The 16,958-nt window shown below is 44.0% G+C and overlaps 1 protein-coding gene across 5 annotated transcripts in view; it reads left to right on the forward strand.

The window, feature by feature from the left end:
* cdc42bpab (CDC42 binding protein kinase alpha (DMPK-like) b) overlaps positions 1-16,945 on the forward strand; it is a 75,643-nt gene extending 58,698 nt beyond the window's left edge. The window contains exons 22-43 of one of the 5 annotated variants that reach the window (XM_053444725.1): positions 77-168; positions 699-775; positions 2,696-2,734; positions 3,423-3,542; positions 4,425-4,508; positions 4,725-4,830; positions 4,989-5,125; positions 5,400-5,539; positions 5,999-6,080; positions 6,227-6,446; positions 6,783-6,845; positions 6,981-7,234; positions 7,407-7,531; positions 7,645-7,859; positions 8,041-8,138; positions 8,426-8,510; positions 8,860-8,983; positions 9,072-9,189; positions 9,690-9,807; positions 9,912-10,069; positions 10,991-11,065; positions 13,662-16,945. In XM_053444725.1, the coding sequence (XP_053300700.1) occupies positions 77-168; positions 699-775; positions 2,696-2,734; positions 3,423-3,542; positions 4,425-4,508; positions 4,725-4,830; positions 4,989-5,125; positions 5,400-5,539; positions 5,999-6,080; positions 6,227-6,446; positions 6,783-6,845; positions 6,981-7,234; positions 7,407-7,531; positions 7,645-7,859; positions 8,041-8,138; positions 8,426-8,510; positions 8,860-8,983; positions 9,072-9,189; positions 9,690-9,807; positions 9,912-10,069; positions 10,991-11,065; positions 13,662-13,793 (2,662 nt within the window). In that variant the 3' untranslated portion in view covers positions 13,794-16,945. The remainder of the gene's footprint in view (positions 1-76; positions 169-698; positions 776-2,695; positions 2,735-3,422; positions 3,543-4,424; positions 4,509-4,724; positions 4,831-4,988; positions 5,126-5,399; positions 5,540-5,998; positions 6,081-6,226; positions 6,447-6,782; positions 6,846-6,980; positions 7,235-7,406; positions 7,532-7,644; positions 7,860-8,040; positions 8,139-8,425; positions 8,511-8,859; positions 8,984-9,071; positions 9,190-9,689; positions 9,808-9,911; positions 10,070-10,990; positions 11,066-13,661) is intronic. The other 4 variants (XM_053444726.1, XM_053444728.1, XM_053444727.1 and 1 more) reach the window with 4 other exon arrangements.
* Positions 16,946-16,958: the final 13 nt, after the last annotated feature.

Genomic DNA, 16,958 nt, shown 5'->3' on the forward strand with positions numbered 1-16,958 from the left:
TTTCAGTTAAACGGAGAAAAAAAACATCTCAAACCTCTGGTTCATATTTGATGCATTTCTGTCTGTGATCCTCCAGTAAACTGCAGGAGGTGGAAAGTAAAAACCAGGAACTCCTGGCTGAGATCGACCGGCTGAAAAAGGAGACAGAGGAGCTTCGGCTACGAAGGGGTAAATAATTCCGATGATTCACCAAAATGCAGTAAAAATGACATTGCAATAGTCACTTTGAAGAGCAAAATCATCTATTTTTAGCCCATGAATACTAATGGAACATTGATTTAGACAAAAAGAGACTGGTGCTGCTTTAATCAATGTCACTCCAACGGCAGACTTACAGAAAATACAATTTGCAATCTTTAAAAACTATCTGCAATGAAACAGTTTAATGTACAGATTCTCTCTATATATTGTGAACTAATGGTTAAATGTACACAGTGAAACATCTCGTTAGAGATTATCTCGGTAAAAGAGGGTTATACTACAACCAGGAACCCAAATTAGAAGGTTTTGCATCAGCCCCCATGTTTGAGAAATAAAATCATGTGCTATGTACATGAAAATGTATTGTTACTTGGGTCATATGAATGAGCCCCCTCTTCTTAGAAACAGTCCTGTGACTGATTTTGTTTAAGTCAGCCTTTGATGTTTTAATATCATGTACTTAACTACGGTTGTGTGATTTTGTTCTGTATCTTTAGGTGTCAAGCACCAGGATTCCCAGAATTCCTTCTTGGCTTTTCTCAATGCCCCCACCTCAGCTCTAGACCAATTTGATGTAAGTATTACATCAGCGTTTCTTACAGCAGCTGGATTCATTGTATAGTTTATGTGAGAAACCATACATCTGTCTGGATTTACAGAATTTAGATCCGTGATCAACCTGGACATCATAAATCTCATAAAGCTGCAGTTTTCTAAGTCACATCTGTTTTTCTGCATGCTTTTATCATTTTATGTTAACATGAATTTTCCCAGATCTTTATTTTTGTTTTATCTTTTTTTGGCTCTTTCTTTGCTTCACTCTCTGGTACGTCAGGACTCTTATTCCTCATCCTCATCCTCTTTAATAGAGTTTTGGGAAGACGTAAGTTTATCTCGGTCAGGTGGAGCTCAGTGTGTGTGTACATACCTGTAGCTGTAAGCTGTAGAACTGTTGGTGTATAGACCTAACACAGCCTAGATGTGATGTGTGAGAACGTGCATCTGTGAGTATATGCCTGTGAATCAAGTCTTACTATGAGGAAGCATCGATCCACTGCAAAAAACGACAACAAGATTGAAATTCGTATTATTAAAGCATTAGTCTCTTCCAGTGAATACAATGTGTTTTATCATTGTATTATGGCACTTACACTGAGGAGAGAACAGTTTTTTTACCCTATTGAAAGTGCTTTATTTTTTGCTTCAAGAAAAATAAGGTGCTTAATCTTAAATATAATCAATTTATCTGGTGGAAATGTTTTGCAGTGTGCTGCCCCTGTACTCAGGTGCTTGCTCAACCTCGTTACTTTAAATTATTTCCCTCCAAGACCTAGGTTGAACACAATGTACATTATTTAAATCCTTACTCTACTGTTTATCCCTTTTGCCCAGCCATAAAGAGAACTTGAGTAGTAACTGTGCTCAATGCAGACTTTTCCCAAGCAGCTCCCTCCCCATGACTAAGTGCATTTTTTCCCATCAGTCTCCATCCACACTTTTCAGCCTCTGTCCTCAGTGAAACCCTGGTGGTTATGTAGTAGTGTTATACAGTGATTTTCAACCTGTTGTACTGGAAAACTGGAAACCTCAGCTGAAACTGAATTATAGAACATATTATATTTATATTATTATATTATATTATAATATATTATAAAGAAAAATGCAATCTTCAAACATGTTCAATCTGAGTGAATTGTAGCACATTAAGACAAGTTGTCACTGTGAGAGTGTGAAGACTTGTTGAAAAGCAGAGAAGTGGAAATGATCAGATAATAGAAGCTAAAGGTGATGGACATTTTGAAGTAGTTATCTAAAAGTAATCAGTAAACAGTTGATATATAGTTAGGTTGTAGTAGCCTAACTATATATTACTACATAACTATGAACACAATAGTTGAACACAATATTGTTCGCAAAAAATAATTAACTTCCTGACAAAAGGCGAAACATCCCCCCCCCAAAAAAGCATGCCCATCCAGCCTGTTGATACCAATGAGGAAACACTAGAGGCTAAATTAAAAGCGAAAACAATTCTAAATAGCAAAGATTAAATAAATGGACAAAGAGAAATAAATAGAAAATTACATAAAAGAGAGTAAATATTCAAAGAGATAAAAGATGTAGCAAAGTGATTTAATAAAAAACAAGATACATATATTTATTTTAATACATACTAAATGTAAAGGGTGACTGGTTTTATGTTGGTTGTATTCAAATATTGGAAGATTATCCACCTTTATAGTTTAGAGTCTGTTTATAAGACCACATCTGATTGTGGCTGATGAAGTTGTACTTGAGCTCCTCTGGTGGGCTGCGGTGGTAAAGCCACATCAGACAATACAAGGTTGGGAACCACTGGTGTAGAGCGACACAGGCTTTGATCCCTTTTATGTTCATGTTCCTCTTCTAAATGTCTGAACGTGTTTTCAGCCTTTTGATAATTCACTCATCTCTGTGTCTCTGCCACTCTCTGCCTCTTCTCCTGCCACTGAAGCGCTCGCCATCCGTTGGCCCAACTAGCAAAGGCAGACGTGTAAGCTCCATCACTGCGCTCTGTGATTGCTGTCATTGAGCCTCTCTGAATGTACCGTGCTGTAATTTGTGTGTGCATTTCCTGTGTGTCTGTTTCCTTCGGCTGTCTGGTTGTTGCATGGCAGGGGTTTAAAATTGAACTGCTCTTTTATTTAGTACTTTTTTTTTACATTTGTGTTGCCATTTATGATGTGGATCTTTCATATGCTGTTGCTGGGTGTCTGCCCTGGAGTCTGTGTTTATTCTGCAGTGTAGCTTTGTGAATGGCTGTGCATGGTGTCTGATGTTTCTCGGTGCTTTACATTAGCGTGGTTGTTGGGTTGTGATGTGTAGCCTTGTGTTTGTACCTGAGGTGCATTAGAGTTGTGGTCACTTTTAATATATACGACACATACCACGACCACAGCATTACTTTATTCTGTTATTCATTTGTTTATTGTGGCGCTTGCACTTCTGTCTTAGCATGGATGCTGCCTATTGTTCTCTGGTCTGTTTTAACTGACACTCATTTCTTCCTTCTCTCTCTTTCCATTTCCCTTATCACCACCTCTCGACTTCTCATCTGCCTTTCCTCCTGCCGTCATCCTCCTCTTTAATACTTCCATCTCCCTCTTTTTGTCCTCCCCTTCGCATTGATACCTTCTTACTCATCCCTCTGTCCTCTCGTTCTCCACCCTCTCTATCTTCAGGTGGACTCCATGGATAACTTTACCCCCTCCAACACTCCATCCCGGGAAGATGACCCCAAGTCCCACCTCAAGTCCCGCTCACGTTCACCCTCAATGGCTAGTGATATGGAGCCCATAGAGGTCAGAAAACCCCTTGTACCTCTATTACACCAAAAGTCACAAGTTTACTTTATATGTTGTTCCCAAGGTGTAAAAATCTGTAAGTACACAAACATGTATGCCTATTTATGTGCCCTACACCCAAAGATTAAATGTGTCTCATAATGTTGCATAGAAAAAGTGCAGCATTAACGTCTAGACATCCACCTCGGTGTCACGTCTCAGCACTGAGTCATAGGACCCTGGAGTGAATGCTGATTGCATCCATTTTCCATTGCAGGCAAAACCCTGATGTTTGTGGGTTTTTTTACCAGTGGAAAATGGGCTTTAGTCTGTATTAGAAACTGCTGCCACTCTAGTTATCTAATTCTGACTTTTGATCACCTTATCTAGTGGATAACTACTCCAGCCAGGTGGAATTTGCCACACTGTTTTCCACCGTTAAAAAGCGTGATCAAGGTTATTTTTAAATGGGAGAAGTGAAAAGGATCTGTGAAAAGATGGTCCCTGCCATCTTTATTTCTGTCAAACAGGTGTCAATATTTCCTATAGCAAATCACTTGACAAATAACAAGTTTCACCCCACAATACTGAGACTGTTAAATAGTTCTGCACAAGTAACACGTATATGGGGTGATACAAGGAACAGCAGCACGAGAGGAAGACAAACAGTGAAGCCAACAGTGGACTCCAGTCTGAACTGAATTTGTTAACATGTTATCAGACTGTTGTCAAAATAATAAATTATATTGGAGTCCTTCTAACACATATACATTTGTGCAATGACATTTTTGTTCATACTAAAAATTGCAATAAATCCTGTGCAGTCATCCATCTTGAAACATCTGTAACGTAAGTGACACACACAATGTTGACTTGGTTTCTGTTTCTGTGTCTTCACAGTTAATAGACCATCCTCCTCGTACAGTCCAGACGCCCACCATGCGGTCAGGAGGGTACGGCAGTATTGGACGCTCCTCACCTAAGGTAACTGTTAGAGACACTGATTATAGCAGCTTTCCGACATGCACTGAACTCCGCAGCTCCTCTGTATTTTCTCTGGAGGAGGTGCATGTGGTAAACATGAACCCATAATCCCGCTGCATTGTGCATGAATGAAAGGCAAAATCTTGTTAATCTCCAGACTTTACCCACAGGTCATATCTGACAACTGCTTATGTCTCTCTCTTGTATTCTCCACAGCCCAAAGCACATCAGTTTGTGGTGAAGTCATTCAGCACGCCCACTAAGTGTAACCAGTGCACTTCCCTCATGGTGGGGCTCATACGTCAGGGTTGTACCTGTGAAGGTAAGAAACAAAGGAGGTTGATGAAGGTGTTGTCAGAAAATGCAGAAGATGGATTCTCAACCTGTGAACTGTTGTTTCTGATTTGAAAGACACTAGTTCGAGTACATACTCTGCAATGACAAACTTGAAACTTTTCTCCTAATTGTCTCCTCGCCCAGTGTGTAACTTCTCCTGCCATGTAACATGTGCGGACAAGGCTCCGGCTGTGTGTCCCGTGCCCCAGGACCAGACCAAGGGCCCGCTGGGTATTGACCCTCAGAAGGGCATCGGGACTGCGTACGAAGGGCATGTCAGGGTGAGTGAGATTCGGTTATCACCATGAACACTGCAAACATTGAGCAATCAATTAAGAATGAAGATGTTTGAAAACCTTGGGACAGGCCTTGGTTTTTGGTTTTTTCGAATGCGAATGAACCTCGACTTTCACTCTCTCTCTTGTTGTCCTTCAGTCACACAAAGGTTAACATTTAGTTCTGAATCAGCACTTCTAAATGACACTTGAACTACATGTTCTGGATGATGTGTAACACTGAGCTGTGCCCCCCCCCCCCCCCCCCCCCCCACTCCAGGTTCCCAAGCCCACCGGGGTGAAGAAGGGTTGGCAGAGGGCAATGGCTGTGGTGTGCGACTTCAAACTTTTTCTCTACGAACTTGGAGAAGGAAAAGCAACACTACCAAGTGTAGTCGTCAGCCAAGTCATAGATATGAGGTAAAACCAGCACTACCAGCTCCTCATAGGTGCTGTGATTACCTGAGCTTAAGCAATTACATATGGGGGAATTTTTTTTTGTCCTCTTAACTAGACTGAAAATGTTTTGAGTTATGCGCTGTTCTTCAGACATAAGGCATTTAAAGGCATCTATAACATGAGGTTTCTGCCTCTCTTTTTTTCTGTTAAGAAGCTGATATTTTTAAGTTTTTCCTCATCTCAGTTGAGGGTTAAGGACGAAGGATGTCATACGTTGTACACATTAAGTCCCATGAGACAAATTGTGAAATACAAATGTAACTTTATCGATCGTTCATGAGAAGCTTTGGGAAATTGTGATTTTTTTTTTTTGTGCACCAAAGGTCTATTGATTAATAGATATGTTATAGTTGGATTTTATTCAGATATTCTGAAAGCAAGTCCTGCATTTTTAACTTTAAATCTCATGCTGTCATCCAGGGATGAAGAGTTTTCAGTCAGTTCTGTCCTGGCCTCTGACGTCATCCACGCCAGCCGCAAAGACATTCCCTGTATATTCAGAGTAAGTAAAATGTATTCATTATAAGCACTTATTTGATTTAATTATGTTAGTGTTTATGTCATGGCCATAAATGATTAATAGCCATCCACATCTAATGTGACATCTCCCCCGGTGTTTGTCCCCTCTCTCTCTCTCCCTCTCCTCAGGTGACGGCGTCCCAACTCTCCCCCTCCAGCAGCCACAAGCCCTCCATCTTAATCCTGGCAGACAGCGACCAGGAGAGGAACAAATGGGTGGGTCTCCTCAACGAGCTCCACCGCATCCTCAAGAAGAACAAGCTCAAGGAGCGCTTCGTCTACATCCCCAAGGAGGCTTACGACAGCACGCTGCCGCTCATCAAGACAACACAATCTGCTGCTATCATAGGTGGGCACGCAAACACTTCACATCCCAGTTCAACAGTCACAGCACCTTGTCAGAGAGGTTCACAGAACAAGCCCGAGGTATAACAGGAAGCAACTGAAACTCGCTCGCATTCGAATCCCTGATGCATCCTCTCACTTTTTTATTTTTTCTTCATAATCAGATCTGTGTTGTTCTCTCAAAAATAAATACCTCCATGTTTGTGTGTTCTCAGCAAGAACTATTTTCGGATATGAGTAACCCTCTATGATCGGTGTTATGAAAATACAAACTAATAGATTGAAACGTCCCCTCACCGGCACTAAAGTAGAATTCTCTGTTTATCCCCTCTGCCTCCAGATCACGAGCGTGTCGCCCTGGGCAATGAGGAAGGCCTTTTTGTCATCCATGTCACCAAAGATGGTAAGATCCACTTAAACGCTCTGTTCTTCTTCATTTGTTTCCTACAGTAGTTGGACTGATGACCTGATTTGATGCCACTTTCTCTGGTCCTCTCTTATCTTCACTACTTTGTTCCTCTTCTCCCACCACCTTCAGAAATAATCCGGGTGGGAGACAATAAGAAAGTGCACCATATCGACCTGATCGCCCAGGAGCAGTTGCTGGCCGTCATCTCCGGCAGGAACCGCCATGTGCGGCTCTTCCCCACACAAGCCCTGGATGGCCGTGAGATCGACTCGTACAAGCTGGCCGAGACGAAAGGCTGCCAGACCATCGTCTCCGGCCCTGTCCGCAACGGCTCGCTCACCTGCCTCTGTGTGGCCATGAAGAGACAGATCATCTGCTACGAGGTAAGAAAGCACTTCAACAAACAGTGTGTAAAGGCCCCTCAGCTTTAGATGCTGTTCGTTCTGTGTCTTTATTGAAATGTTTCAAGCTTGTTTAATCCTTTAACCTTTATGATATGGTTTCCACTTTTCTAAATGAGATAAAAATAAAACAATTTTTGTATTTGTCCTCCAGGTGAATAAGAGTAAAAGTCGTCACCGTCGGTTGCGAGAGGTGCAGGCCCCGGGGCCCATTCAGTGGATAGGTCTTCTCAACGAGCGTCTCTATGTGGGCTACACGTCTGGCTTCACCCGCTACAGGTGCTCTTTCTGTTTATCTGATCTAAATTCAGAGCAGCTTTTACGCTAAGGATTCCATTATTGCTTTTAAAATAAGATTGTTCTGACTACTTTGCATTTTCAACGCTCTGCAGTGTTCATGGTGACATTTCCCCGGTCAACCTTCTCCATCACGAGGACCACACCCTGGCCTTCATCCCGCAGCAGGGCCTGGAAGCTCTGTGTGCTGTGGAGATCTCCAGCAAAGAGCTGCTGCTGTGCTTCAGTTCCATTGGCGTCTATGTGGACTCCCAGGGCCGCAGGTCGCGTCAGCAGGAGCTGATGTGGCCGGCTGTGCCAAACTCCGCCTGTGAGTCAAACATCTCATGTTTGTTTGTTTGCTGATGAATTTGATAGCATGCTCTTTAATGTGTTAGAAGTAATATAAATCCTAACATACACATCAGTGAGAAGATTTCAACATTATTAAGATACTCCAGAGGACTAACTATAGTCAAAGTACTGACACGTGAAACTGATTATCTGTCCAGGCTACAATGCCCCCTACCTGTCAGTGTACAGTGAGAACGCTGTGGATGTGTTTGACGTCAACACCATGGAGTGGATTCAGACCATCCCTCTCAAGAAGGTCAGTGCTGTGATGAGAAGGAAAAGTCAAATCTAAGAGACAAGCTGAGATATCTCTGGCTCCACCTGCTGGCTCAAATAAATTAATTCTGTTCGTCCCATCACTATAGTATCCACTCATTTTTTTCAATGCAGTACTGTCCGATTAAGAAAATAACAAAATCTTTTTCAAATCAATTTCAGATTAAGAGTAGAATTATTAGATTGCATCTCTAGACTAAACGGATAAAAAGAGAACAGAGTAAATTAGTTTGAATGTGTGATGATAAATTTCGGATTCTTCTTCAGGTGCGGCCTCTGAACATTGACGGCTCCCTGAACCTGCTGGGGCTGGAGACAGTCAGGCTCATCTACTTTAGAAACAAGACGGCCGGTAAGAAATCACAAGTTTACTGTGTTAAGTATCACAAGAATAAAAACTCACAACAAAGTGCTTTATTTCAGTTGTGCTGTAAAAATAAAATGGTTCATATCATAAATGTTGGCTTCATATTAACTAATCAGTTAGTTGGATATTCTGACTGGCTGCTGACAGATGCAGTTTTTACTGCTCTGGCTTTTAAACTATTCAGTGTGTGTACAATATTCTATGTGCTATATCCCAATAGTGACATCAGTAAATGTATAAAGTTAGACATGCTGCTCTCAGCCACCAGAGTAAATCTGAAGTGCTTTGTAGTCACTTGTGTAAACGTATCTGGCGCTTTGTTGTGATGTTCCAGAGGGAGATGAGCTGGTCGTCCCGGAGACATCAGACAACAGCAGGAAGCAGATGGTGCGCAGCATAAACAACAAGAGGCGCTTCTCCTTCAGGGTTCCTGAGGAGGAGCGACTCCAGCAGAGGAGGTAGTTTACCAGTGGCACGAGGCAACACACCCTTCAATGTCTTTCTGTCCTGTGTGTATTTTTATGCTTCGATTGTGTGTGATTCTAGGGAGATGCTTCGAGACCCCGAGATGAGGAACAAGCTGATCTCCAACCCCACCAACTTCAACCACGTGGCCCACATGGGACCAGGAGACGGGATCCAGATCCTTAAAGACCTGCCCATGGTATACACACACACACTCACACACACATTTATAAACGGTAAATACAAATACAAGCATCCTGGAAAACGTGGCTGTTGTAGTTGAATGACACATTCATGTACACAAAGGTGCATCAATTACACAATCAGCACAGTATGATCTCAACACAAAACTAGTTTCTGTGTTAGTCCCTGTTTTCTATCCTTACCTGAACAGATGAGTCAAATCACATAATGAACCTAATCATATATATATATATATATGATTATTTGTAGTAGTAGTAGTATTGTAATTATTACCCACTTAGGTTCATTGATCTCCATCCCACCTGACCCATTGTGTGTTAATAAACAGCATGTTTGCATGTTTTTCTGCTTAAACCTTACAAACACACATGGGCCACGTTTGTGTTGAGTGGTCGGACCATGTGGTGTGTCTCACTGTGCAGCCTCCTCACTCCTCTACCCTGCACTGCTCTGTTGGTGTATATGTGCATTTGCTCTGTGCGTATTTAAAACCAGAACGTTCGTGTTCAGGAGAACCGTGCGGGTTTCAGTGGTTCGGTCAGTATCCCCTCCATCACCAAGAACCGTGCCGAGCCAGGCCGCTCCATGAGCGCCAGCAGTGGACTGGGCATCCGTGAGTGATTAACAGGAGTTCATAAATCCTCTCAGAATCAAAGTAGCTTTGGCATCGTGAGACCTGCAGGATAGAGCGTTTACATATAGATTCTCGTTTCTCAGGCTCATCCTCTCAGAACGGCAGCGCTCTGCGTAGAGAACTGTCAGGAGGAAGCTACGGCTCCAAACGTCAGACCATGACGTCTCCCTCGGAGAGCTCCCTGTCCTCTGGTGGAGGAATGGACTGCGGTGACGCTCCACTCTCACAGTTTGACAGAGAGGTCAGTGAATACATTAACTCTGAACATGCAGCTTCATGTGCGGTTGAGTCTAACCATTAAAGCATTGGATGTAAAGTATCATAGAGATGAGTGGGATTTTGGAAAACTCTAAACAGCTAAACAGGGCAGATCCACAGCCACATTATGAATCTCAATGTGAAGTTAATGTCATCCCAACATCAGCTTTGTATGGACACATCCCAATCAAGATCATGGTTGTTTCCTTGTCATTTGATTGTAGACATTAGAAAAAGAAGTTCTTAAATACTTGAAAACAAATCACATTGTTCCCCATTGGAAAAAAAAAACTCCTCCCTGTATCCCATCAGTCACAAACATCCCGGCCTCCGCGTGCAGGTCTCTCACCTCATCCCACTCCTCCAGTCGATTGGTTAGATCTCTGTGATGTCAGCGCTTCCTAGTAAACGGATCGTAGGGTCTTCTGGCCTTTTCCTCTCTCCCGGTGTTGACATTGTCGATTCCTCCCCATAAAAACCTGCTGTAGGTTTAGGTTGTTGTAGCTGACTAATGTTTGTTATGTCCCTTAAGGAGTTGAGAGATAAAACGTAACTGGCGTCAGGCAGTAGTGGAAAAACTGTTCCTGAATTATAGTGATTTATGAAAATGACCCACCAGTAACCTTGGTCATGAAGCTTCACCTGACAAAAAAAAATCACTGGCATCAAACATTAGCTTTTGCGTTCAAGCCCGACCCACAACCATCCTTCCCGTGGCTCCTCATCCCCCATTACCCACAAGCCTGGACCCTATCAACTCCATTAGCGCCTCATTTTTGCCCCATTCCTCGTCTCCCTCCACCCTCATCCCCGCTGTGCCCCCCCCTCCCCCTCCCCGCCTGCCCTCTCCCAACCCAGCATGTTGACTGTGGGCTGGGCGCTGAGTCTGAACTCTCCTCTGCAGTGGCAGGCGGTCTCACCGTCGGAGAAGACCCCCGATCTGAAAAGGGCTTTAAGGACCCTGCTTAGTAAGATGAAGGTAATGTCAACAGCTGCAACGACCTTGCACCAAACACACACCTGAGAGCATCGTGTCACTGAGTGCGCACACACACAGGCTCTGCATCTGTAGGCAAACACGACACAGCAGCATGAGGAGCATTCAGAACCTGAACACACACACACACACACACACACACAGGCTGTCATCATATCTCTGTCGTCCCAAGGCCCCTCGCTGCACCTCTTCCAGCCCTGTCATGTCAGCAGCACCAGCTTTCACCGGAGCATCAGCTGCACCAGCGCTCTGTCCCCCACCCCACCCGACTCCATATTGTTGTATCTGATGGAACGAGGACAACGCTGCTGCCGCTGCTGTTCGGCCATTCTGCATACGCCTTTCCCGCCGTGGCCCAACCAGCCAATCACAGAGCATGTCTGCCTCCTTACAGCTCCATGCCAACCCTGTACCCACGAGCTGTCCAGTTCAGAGCACAACGAGGCCACAGCGACTTCTAATAAGTTCACTGTGTTGTCTGTTCTCATGGTCCCACCAATGGTCTTCCTCTAATGAAACAGTGATACTTGATACATGAAGTGGGATCCATCACAACAGCTGCATGGTTTGGAGTGAATCCTCAGTCACATCTCTCTCTCATAAGACTGATGAGTTCATGTTAATAGTTTCTTTCAGACACAACCTCACACAGACAAAGTTGTGTCTTAGTAAATCTGAGACAATGTAGCTGGGCAGCGAACCTTTGCCTTCTGTAGGAGCAGAGGAATTAGGACTGACAAAAAAAACACAGATGCCCATCTACATTGACGTGTGAAAGTGTGTGTTTGTTTGTGTGTAGCTGTTATCAGATATGAATGCCAGATAATGTCCGCAAGTTGGGGTCCAGAGTTTCTCCAGAGCCTTCAGGAGGCGGGATGTAATGTATAAATTACACAGCTGCGATCACATGTTTTTACTTCCACCATATCGACACCAGCATCGGTTAGAATCTCAAAAACCTATTGAACTTGACATCATCGTCAGTTATATTTGTGTTATTTTTGTTCTGTTCTTTTTTGCGTCTGTGGCGTGGTACACCTGCCTTCTCACATTCCGCCCCTCTGGAGAATGTCATCATATTATCTGGAGCTCTGTGCATGTCTGACAGCAGCTACTTTGCGTGAGACAGAAATGTGATGTCTACTCTGGTTTTCCCCACAACAACCGTGTGGAGCTTTGCTTCAGTCCGTGGTGGTTTCTACTGGTCACGCTGTGATCTGCTGTAGCCGTAGATGGTAGAGAAGACTTCAGAGGGGTGACTGTGCTCTGTGGTGTCTTCAGGCCAAATGTGTTTGTGTGAGTTTAGATTTGGATCCAAACAGGAGACTGTTGCACATGAAGGGAAATCAAGGGGGGGGGTCACTGCAGTGGAAACACAATGATTCCAGAGATTCCCTCGACCTGAGGACATGATCACTGAAGTGGAAATAACACAACTCACACACACACAATGAGCTACAGCGTCCGTCTGAATGATCCAGTGCTCTGATTAAGTTTAAGTTCTACATATGATTACATGTTTACTCACCCAAGGGCTGTGTAAGAGTCTGTGTGTTGTACAGTATGAGTTCAACACACACACTCTCCCTCCTCTGCCCTCGCCTGCATGTTTGTTTTCCCTGAGCTGATCATTTCTGCTCAATTGAGCTGTTGATGTGCTGATGGTGTGGAATGTAGTGGAAGCGGGATGGGGGGTGGTGGGGGGGGCGGCGTTAGCGATACGCTGCATTCTGACTTCACATCTGCGCTCCGTCCTAAAACAGCAGATTCATAAAAACCCAGCAGGCTGGAAGTCAACGCAGGCCTGCAGCGCTCAGTGATCCCTTCCTCACTGAGGCTAGATCCACGTCACTACGTTTCCATTTGATGCATTAACTCTGTTACAGATGCATCAAACCTCCATTCTATTGGTTTTCTAGTTGTAGAGCCACTAACGATGCCGGCCCCCTTTTACATTGAAAACTTTGGACCAGCGTTTCAGTCTGGACTGGCAGAAACCAAGATGGAAACGATAGACACTTGCAACTGCTTTCTGATTGGATCTTTTCGGTCACAATTTACCCTTCGCTGATTCATTGGGCTTCTATCACATGACCCATTTCCAGAAGGAAACCACCAGCGTCAGCCTCGACTACCAGTGAACAACTCAATGTTGCTTACCCTGTTGTCTTTGCTAACAGCTGTTGTGCAGTTGAATTCAGCACCTTGCAACAACACAACTTCTTCCATGTGTAGGACATGAGCTGTTATTCCAACAATTCCTATTTACACTGAGAACTGTATATCCACCGGACACGAGAAGTACGTTTTCTAATAAGGAGCCAAAACGTTTGTGTAGAAAGATTGTTTTGATCTCAAACTAAAACGGAGTCGTGTTGATGGGGGGGTTCACATAATTATTCATTGTCTTACAGACAGAGGCACAGTCTCTAGTTTGGTGAATCTGAATCACTTAAGTCTCTGTTAATTTTAGATGAACTCATCTAACTAGTGTTTTATTTTGCCCCTCCCTGTTTTTCCTCCCTCTTCCTTTCATGTCTATCTCCCTCTCCTCTCTTCTTTCTGTCCCCTCCTCCAGGACTCGGACTCCCCCCGTCACTCCACGGCCTCCAACAGCTCCACCTTCAGCAGCCCCCCCAGCCCGGCCTCCCCACACAAGACCAAGTCCCTGTCCCTGGAGAGCACAGACCGGATGGGATGGGACACATGAGCCCCCCCCTGCAGCCTGTCGCCTGCCCATTCCCCCCCCCACCACCATCCAACTGACCGGCCCACAGCACAGGACTCCAGACCCTCCTCCTCCTCTTCTTCCTTCTCTACTTCCTCCACCGCAGCCTCTCACCTCCTCTCAGAACTCCCCCCCTCACTGCCCAGAGAACTGCAGCTCCCACCCCCCCCCCTCCTCATGAACATTTGTCCCACTTTACGACCTCAGTATGTCTCTCCCCCCCGACGCCGAGCAGAAACACTGAGACTGACGGAGGACTCATCTGCAAACAGTGGTAGTGTACATGTGGGTGCTGATGTTTGAAGGTGTGTGTGTGTGTGTGTTTGAGAGAAGCTGTATTGCGTTTGCCAGCGTGTGCGTGTGCATGTGTTTATTCAGAAAGGGCACATGATATAGGAAAGAAAAGCTCTGCTCACAGCCCCTGTTCACATTCAGACAACAACGATGCAACGAAAACAAAACCCTCAGAGGAGGATCACTGTCGAGAGAACATGATTTGTACTTGTACATAGGACCCTTTGGGTTTTAAGGGGACGATATTTTAATTTATTTATCAATCTTAGACAAGGAAAGGGAGGTTTGCTTCTTTCTGGCCTGAAGCAGACGGGCGGAGTTTAAACCCCTCCTCACATCCCCTCAGTCGCTTTCTCTTTGGGTGCTGCAAAAATCCAAAAGGTTCAAAAAAGAGAGCGAGAAAGAGAAAGAAAGGATATCAATGATTTTTCTTTTTTGTTCTTCTTTATTTTGCTCATGAATACTAAGTGCAGTGACTTTATAATATTTTTTATTTTGACCATCAGTAAAAAGCTACGTGCTCATGTGACATCATCACGCCTCCCACTGTGCTCCTCCTCCTCCGCACCGGTCCAGCGGGAGCGACGCCATCCAGCCGCCCCTGGACGTGTCCTCGCCAGCGTAGCATAGATGTTTCCACTTTGCTGTAAAACCAAACTGACCAACTCACAGGCTCCATCACAATAATGTACATAGGTTTCAAAGTAGAGAGTAATATATGATAATGTAGAAAACTACACGGGAAAGGAAAAAAAATCCCCTTTTGACTTTTCTTTGTTTTCTTTTTTGAGTGATTTGAGGTTGTATTCACACACAAAAGCCATTTTAAACAACTTTCCAGTTTTCTTTTTTTAACTTTTGATTTTAGATTTGTTGTTTTTTTATCGTATGTATGACACGCGTTGTGTGTGTTGTTTTTTTTTTCCCCACTCAGTTTGCATTTGAGTGAAGATAAAGCGATGTATGGATCGACACTACTGCCCGTACTGTAGAGTGAACACGAGCATTTATCACATGTTATCTACGCACTGAGGTGGTGTTTTCACGCAGCCGAGGCCTTGTCCTGCTCCTCCTCTGGCTGTCGGAGGGGAAGCGGCTCTGATCAGTTAATCGACGGTGTGTAATGAGTGTGTATTTCAAAAATTCACTGTGGTACCCAGAAGGAGACGGTCAGTGCTTCTGTTCAGATATCAGCTCCATTTTTACCAAAAAAAAAACACTAAAAAAGGACAAAAAGAAGGGAGAGACACTTGGTGACAGGATTTTTCTCACAGCTTCTTCTGAAGAATGTTTCCATGATCTAAAAGCTACATGTTGATTTCAAAATTTAAGAAAACGCTAAAATAAGAATGTAGAACGACACTTCGTCTGCACCTGGATCTCTGTGAGTCCAGATACAATAACCTTAGTGCTCCCTGTTGTTGTGTAGAATGAACAGGGCTGCACCTCTGAACCTCCCTCCAGGCAGGTTCTCCTCTGGCAGAATGAAAAAGGCCTTTTGAAAGAGCGTTTCGATCGGAGTGGCGGCTCCCGGCTGCAGAGCGGAGGAGCATTCACAGCCCAAAAACCTGTTACCTCTGCTCAATCCCCTTCACTTCACAGACACTGAAAAAAGAAAAGCATCTCACTGGAGGAAACGCTCGCAGGGCCCAATGTGAAACCTGTCCACCAACTGCGATGTGGTTTTAATGTGGTATTATGTGTAAAAGAAGAAAGCTCTCACTGTGCTGTGACAGTGCCGAGGCCCCTTTTGTCTCAGCCGCTCTCTTCAGGAGCCGCTGAATGCTTTTACAGTGAAGCGTCCCGGGTCGGAATCCTCCGGTTTTATTACGCTTGTCTCGTTTGTCAGAAAGGGAAACAAAAACTTTTAAGTACTTCGGTGCACATTCCTGCCGATCCTGCCCGGTTGAAACACCACAAAGTAGTTCCAAACGACCCATTCCAAGTGTTTTATTAAGCGAGGGACGTGTGGAGCGCCCGAGTGCGACTAAGCTGGTTTTCATTCCGAACAAACCACCTCCTCGGAGACTTTTTTTTTTTTTTAAGCTAGAGACTCTCCTCAGTTCCTGCTGGAGTTTGTGCGTAGAATGTATTCGCTGGGCGAGAGGAAACGGTTTTATTATCGGCCAATATTGTACAGAGAAGCTGATCCCAGATTTCCCAGTGTAGAGAGGGGGGGGGGAAGAGAAACTCAGGAAATGTCAGAACCAATGAATTATTTTCATTTAGATGAGAGAATGAGCGTGTTAGAGGATCGACGGATGGATGAAGGAGTGAGTGAGGGAATCTGGCTGTAATGTACAGTAGATAGGACCCAGGTGGAGACAGCAGGAAGAGAGAGAGAGTTGAAAAGTTTCAGGGTGAAGGGCGACGGGCGGTTTGATGGCGGACGTGCCACAGTCGTAACGTTTAAGAGGAAGAAAATCTTCAAAATAAAATAAAAAATCAAACGCCTTTGCATTTCAGTGAGGTCTTATCCACAGTACCTTCTATATTATTTTTGCTCTTTCATATCATATTACACTTTGTTTTTTTTTCTAGGATTGCTTTGTAATAATTTGTACAGTTTTGCATGTTATAGATGTAATCATTTTTGTTTTTCGGTTTGTTGTTTTACTTGGACTTGCTCCTTTTTGAACAGTTTGGGCGTTTTACTGAGGATAACCCACTACAGGTGATGTAGATTCTTTTTTGCACAAAAAAAAATATTTAAGGTGTAAGGTCAAAACAAAAAATAATGTATGGAACTGGCTGCCACACTTATGTGGACAACTCATTATATTAACCTGACTCCGATGTATTTCAATAAAGCGGAGGGCTGTTACAAATACAACAGGAAATGTGTTTCTGTGT

Source organism: Pleuronectes platessa, chromosome 17 (assembly GCF_947347685.1).
Source record: "Pleuronectes platessa chromosome 17, fPlePla1.1, whole genome shotgun sequence".
NCBI lineage: Eukaryota > Metazoa > Chordata > Actinopteri > Pleuronectiformes > Pleuronectidae > Pleuronectes > Pleuronectes platessa.